The sequence below is a fragment of the Ziziphus jujuba genome, chromosome 1, assembly GCF_031755915.1.
Source record: "Ziziphus jujuba cultivar Dongzao chromosome 1, ASM3175591v1".
Taxonomy (NCBI): domain Eukaryota; kingdom Viridiplantae; phylum Streptophyta; class Magnoliopsida; order Rosales; family Rhamnaceae; genus Ziziphus; species Ziziphus jujuba.
In genome coordinates, this window is record NC_083379.1 from 21,674,647 (window position 1) to 21,680,855 (window position 6,209).

At 33.3% G+C, this 6,209-nt stretch overlaps 1 protein-coding gene and 1 long non-coding RNA gene across 2 annotated transcripts; both read left to right on the forward strand.

Annotated features, from left to right (window-relative positions):
* Positions 1–637: 637 nt before the first annotated feature.
* On the forward strand, positions 638–1,545 carry LOC132800398 (uncharacterized). Its single transcript, XR_009635469.1, has 3 exons — positions 638–852; positions 953–1,024; positions 1,428–1,545. It is a non-coding gene; the product is annotated as an uncharacterized LOC132800398 (long non-coding RNA).
* Positions 1,546–4,646: 3,101 nt separating this feature from the next.
* On the forward strand, positions 4,647–5,776 carry LOC132800373 (uncharacterized). The gene is made up of 2 exons (XM_060813904.1): positions 4,647–5,000; positions 5,104–5,776. Exons 1-2 carry the CDS (start codon positions 4,647–4,649, stop codon positions 5,605–5,607), a joined length of 858 nt encoding a protein of 285 aa, XP_060669887.1. The 3' UTR covers positions 5,608–5,776.
* The last annotated feature ends 433 nt before the right edge of the window (positions 5,777–6,209 follow it).

A 6,209-nucleotide genomic window follows, 5' to 3' on the forward strand; every position in this document is an offset into this window, starting at 1 on the left:
GTGATAAAAAACCATGGATATTGTGTTTCTCGAACTTCATTTATTGGAATTCCCAATATAATGTCAGGATAATTAATTGGAAAATTATTGTGCAATCTAGTTATGTGATATTATGTTTCCTAAAGTCAAATGGTTGGGATTCTCGATATGATATTGGGACATTTAATCGAGCGAGTAGAATAGATTCCATTTCTTTCAATATACACACACATCTTTCAACTACTTTCAAAAATTAAAAATTCACGATTATCTTGTAAGTAGTTGGGATCTCTATTTATTATTAGAACAATTATCACAAGTTTCATATTTATTGTCATGAAATTAAAGAAGATATTAAGAGTCATTAAATTAATTTAATTGTGTCAGTGAAAGAAAGGATGATATTGAATTTGATAAATGAAAACTTTCATTAACATTTAAATAAAATCTTTTACAAGGTAAAATAAAATAAAAATTAGTAACATTGAATTTACAACTTTAGCTAACAAAATTTTCCTCAAGCTCCACCTTTAATAGCATATAAAATATATGGAACCTTGTGGAAAAAATCTTGCACTAACCAAAAATAACAAGAAGAGCACTTCAAAAAGAACAAAAGGAATACTCTTGGGGTGTGTTTGGTTTGTTGGATTGGTCAGGATTGGATGGGACACAGTCCCAGTCTGCTGTTTGGTTGATCATTTTGAGCTCGGGACAGATGTAACCGAAACAGTAAATTAATCCCAAATGATCAGGACACAGCTGACCCGTCTCTCCCCCTACGTCATTTTTGTCCCAAACTCAAAAAGCCCTTGTTCTCTCGCTTATCGTTGCCTCGCGTGGAAGATCAAAGGAAAAATCACAGCTCGGTTGGTGAGTATCTCTATCTACATCTCTATATCTATTTTCTTCTCTGCATCTCTATCTGTTTTCTTCTCTATTTCTTCCTGTATTGTGACATTTCTTCGTATAGGCCATCTACTATAGTCGATCTGGAGAAAGGGCTTCCATTTGCAAGCAAAACCCCAAACTGTAAAGAACCCAGGTAAGTGTCATCTGTCTCTCCTCTCTGTGTTGTTGTCGTGGGATCTCGCCGATATATCTTTAAAAAAAAAAAAATTTGCTTAAAAATGTTACCCAAAAAATAGTTAGTTTTTTCTCTGCCTGTGGGAAATTTTTTTTCCCTCAATTTGTGTTTTCTTTCGGGTTGGGAAAAGGCTTCCATCTCCTCTCTGTTTTATGTTGTCATGGGTGTGGATTTGAAACCCACTTTTGATCTCTCACCGAGATATCTGCATATACAGATGTTTTATAACCATTTCCATTTTTGTTCTAAAAAAAACTTGCATTTTTGGTTCATGTTTTAAAACCCAAAAATCTAGTTTTTCCTTTCTTCTTTCTGGTGATGCGATAGACTAATTGCCTCTTGTTCCCAAACTCGTGTATAGGCCATCTTATAGTCGGATTCCATTTGCAAGCAAAACCCCAAATTGCAAAGAACCCAGGTAAGTTTCATCTGTCTCTCCTCTCTGTTTTGTTGTCGTGGGATCTGTCTCTCCTCTCCTCTCTGTTTTGTTGTCGTGCAAAGAACCCCAAATTGTTAGTTTTTTCTCTGCATTTGTGAAATTTTTTTTCCCTCAATACAAATTATTGCACCCAAGATAGTCTGCAAATTTTACACACTGCCTGATGGGTTCCAAAACAAAAACCTTCACCTAAACACTTTCACTCTATATTTTCACAAAAAAAAATATACTGAATTTTTATGATAGGACTGTGTTAAGCATTATTACTGATAGGACTTGAAAATGGTAAGGCTACACAGATCAGGATGAACAGCAAAATAGTTTTCTTCTGCTCTGTGTTTCGTTGTTTAGATTTATTCCTGTACGCTTTAGTGGAGAAGCCCTTGCGAGTCTCTTTGCTGCATGGGGCAGTAACAACAAACCACACATTGCAGATATTAGTTTCCAAATCATAGCAGAATTTGCCAAAATGCTTGCAACTATTTCTAAATGTATGATGTATATTTATCTCTATGGCACTTGTGTTGTGCATTTTATGAACAAAATATCCTATTTTTGAAATTCAAATGGTCATGGTGTATCTCTCATCTGTCTTGCTGCACAGTGGAACAATATGTTTCTTTATGATGAAGTATTAAAAATTCACCTATTTCGTAGAAGAGCTCGTTAATATTTTCTGCTGTCTTTGCTGATGTTTCAATGAAGAACATTCCATTCTCTTGAGCATATTGCTCCCCCTCCTGCAATCATTTACAATAAGTTAAAAAAATATTGAAAGTTTTTACAATGAAAGTTTTGGACTGATATAGCTATGCTTCAAACTACGTTAAAGATGTTATGCTACTTTCATGCACACCGTGTAAAAATATTGAAATAATACGAGGCATTATGCTAAAATTAATTCCTTAAAATAATACAATTTTAAAAGTAAAAGAAAACGAGCTATAAAGGTGTGTTTCATCGTTGACCACTGCAAATTACAAAAAAAAATATATTGACCATGATCATTAAATAAACTATAATATATATATATATTGATCATTACAGTCATGTGTTCTTATAATTAAAAAATTCATCCTTGGAAAAAACATTTCTACTATCGTTGACCACTGCAAATTACAGAAAAAAATATATTGACCATGATCATTAAATAAACTATAATATATATATATATATTGATCATTACAGTCATGTATTCTTATAATTAAAAAATTCATCCTTGGAAAAAACATTTCTACTATCGTTTAATCTATTTCTATATATGAAAATCAAAGTTTGGATGCTTTTTTTTTTTTCCTTTCTTTTTTGGTAACAAGTTGGATCCTTTTATTATTCACCAAAAAAAAAAAAAAGGTTGGATCCTTTTATGTGTTGGAAAAGTGACATGACATTATTGCCAATATTTACCAATTCTCAAATTGAGTTATTTATTTAGCATGCTGATAAATAGATGTATATTGGAATTGATTTGCGTTGTTTAGTCCAAAGTAGTTTATGTTTATCAAATTTAATATGCTATTTATTTATTTATTTTTCTTGAAGCATTTTTTTGTTTTTTATTTTATTATTTTATTTTTTTGTAGTACATATGGATCGAAGAAAAGTCGCTGCATTCCTTTTACTTCCAAATGATTCACAATTAAAGTCTTTTTGTACGGCTTTTATGTTACTTTTGCTTATGTATATGTACTGGGCATATATAAGGCGAAATGTTAGAGGTTATAGAAATCAATTACCTAGGAATGTAGAATTGCGTATGTCTTTTCTAAATAGTCTGCTAGATAATGATGTTAATTGTATTAGTCAGCTTAGGATGGATAGGAGAACATTTGATACTTTATGTCAGTTATTAGACGATGATGGATATGTTAAAAGTGATGGCATTGTTACATTGCAAGAGCAAGTGTGTATATTTCTGCACATAATTGCTCACCATACCAAGAATCGTACAATTATCACTAGATTTTTTAGATCGGGAGAGACAATAAGTCGATATTTCAATTATGTGTTGCATGGAGTACTGCGCTTACATAAAATTCTGTTGAGCCCTCCAAAACCAATATCAGATAATTGTTTGGATGATAGATGGAAAGTATTTAAGGTACGTTTGTGGAATAGCTTCGTTATTAATATTATAGTTCAATTAGTTGGAACATTATCTGATGTTAGTAACTTTGTTAATGGCGTAGAATTGTTTGGGAGCTTTAGATGGAACTTACATTAAGGTGAATGTACCAGAAATCGATAAGCCAAGATATCGTACAAGAAAGGGTGAGATAGCCACAAATGTTTTAGGTGTATGTAATCCAAATATGGAATTTATATTTGTATTACCTGGTTAGGAAGGTTCCGCTTCAGATTCAAGAGTACTCCGTGATGCATTAAGTAGGCCAAATGGGTTAAGAGTACCAACTGGTAAGGCTAATTTTCAAAATTTAAATTGTAGTAACCAACATTGCATACACTAATAGGAGATATGTTTTTGTTTTTTAGGTTGTTATTACTTAGTGGATGCTGGTTATACTAATGGTGAAGGATTTCTTCCACCATATAAAGGAACAAGATATCATCTTTCTGAGTGGAGAGAGGGCTGTGCACCCATAAATCACGAAGAGTATTTCAACATGAAGCATGCATCTGCTAGGAATGTCATAGAAAGATGCTTTGGGGTTCTTAAAAAGCGGTGGGCAATTTTAAGAAGTCCATCTTTCTATCCTATTGCAACACAAATCAAGATCATTACCGCATGTTGCCTTATACATAATCTTATTAGAAGAGAAATGATAATTGATCCTGGGGAAGTTGAGTTTGATAGGAGTGAAGATGTTGCCATTAGTACTGACGATGACATTATAGGATCGATTTCTTCCTCTGACCAATGGACTAACTGGAGAGATGATTTAGCTAAGCAAATGTTTGCTGAGAGGAGATGTCATGGACATTAGTGGTCGCATGTTTTAATGCTCTTGTAGATGTTTTATTTTATACTGTTTGTTAAACATCTTGGATCATTTGTATGAAAACCAATTTATATTATATGCCATTGTTGTCATATGTGAATGATTTTTCCTTATTTTCTTGCTGTTATTTGCTTGCTGTTATTGTATTGTTGAAATCATAAAAATTTGTATTTTAATAGAAATGAAAGTTGGAGGTAGCAGTCACAATATCCGAGGGATTGAATCTAGACGTACATGGAGCAAAGGGGAGGAAGATGCTTTGCTGCTTATTTTAGATGAGGTTGTAGCTAGTGGGCAGCGATGTGACACCGGATCATTCAAGCCTGGCACAATTACTATGATTGAGAGGCGATTGGCTGAGATATGTCCTAATTCGGGCTTGCGAGCAAATCCACACATTGAGTCAAAGTTGAAAAAGTGGAAGAAACAATACGGTATAATATATGATATGCTAAACAAAAGTGGCTTCGGATGGAATGACTCTCTTAAATGTGTGGACGTTGATAGTGACGAAGTTTGGAAAGCATATGTGCAGGTTTTGAAAATTTGGACATCAGTTTTCATCGAATTTTTTCACTTGATATATGAAGTTATGTTTTTCAATTGTTTACAATTAAAAGTTTGTTTTTTTATTTTAGAGTAACCCAAGTGCAAAGGCATGGAGAAGTAAACCGTTTCCGCTATATGAGAGGCTTGCTAGTATTTTTGGAAAGGATCGGGCAACAGGACATGGAGCACAAACTCCAATTGATATGGTCAATGATTTGAATTTGGAGAGTGGAAATGAACAATTTAATGATGTATGTTCTCCAATGTCTGTGAATGAAATCCATAGTGAACCGTCTACCCGACCCAAATCAAGAGGTAAGAGAAAATCTGGAATGAAGGATGATGACATTGTGAGCGGGTTTGGCAATGTAGCAGAGAAATTGTTTGATAAATTGGCTGCAAAGTTAGATAAATCGGAAGCCAATTATCCACAATACTTAGCTATGGAGCTAGACAGGTTAGGCTTCTCTGTTGATGACAATCTCGAAATCTCTAAGGCAATGAGATTGGATCCATCGAACGTTGAGGTTTTTAAGATTATTAGAACGGATACGGGCAAGATTGAATTTGCTAGAAAATTTTTAAATTACTAGGTGTTGCTGTGTATCATATATTTAAGACTATGTATGAGGGGAACTATGAACACTTGGATGTGAACTTTATGGACATATGTTGTATGGTCGTTTATGGACATGTGGTATGGTAATGGATGTTAGTATTTAATTATGTATGTAAAGACACTTATATGAAGCATGTGTTATGTTTTAGTGTATTAATATGCACCTGATTGATTTAGTTAATTGTTATTTTGTCTAATTTTATTATTATCTTATCATATTATGTTATAATTTATTATAATATGCAGGAACATTAAATGGCAAGGAGAAGAGTTTATGTTGTGTTTGAAGGTAGACAACCAGGAATATATAATTCTTGGCCTGAATGTCATCAACAGGTGCAAGGATTTAAGGATAATTTATATCAAGCATATAATACAACTGAAGAAGCTGAAATAGCATATGCTGAGTATGTAGAACGAATGATGAGGAATCTAAATGAGGCAAATCCAATACAACATATCACCGCACATACACGTGCCAACTTGAATAATGAGTGGCGTAATGGTTTTATAATCGGCTGTTTGTTTGGATTACTATCAATGGGTGTATTTACTTATTTGGCATATAAGTAGATT

Excerpts from the sequence above, each read along its gene's own strand:
- LOC132800373 (XM_060813904.1), top strand. The coding sequence starts at position 4,647 with ATGAAAGTTGGAGGTAGCAGTCACAATATCCGAGGGATTGAATCTAGA. Across the intron at positions 5,001-5,103 it reads TTTGGAAAGCATATGTGCAG|AGTAACCCAAGTGCAAAGGC; the intron begins GTTTTGAAAATT and ends TTTTTATTTTAG.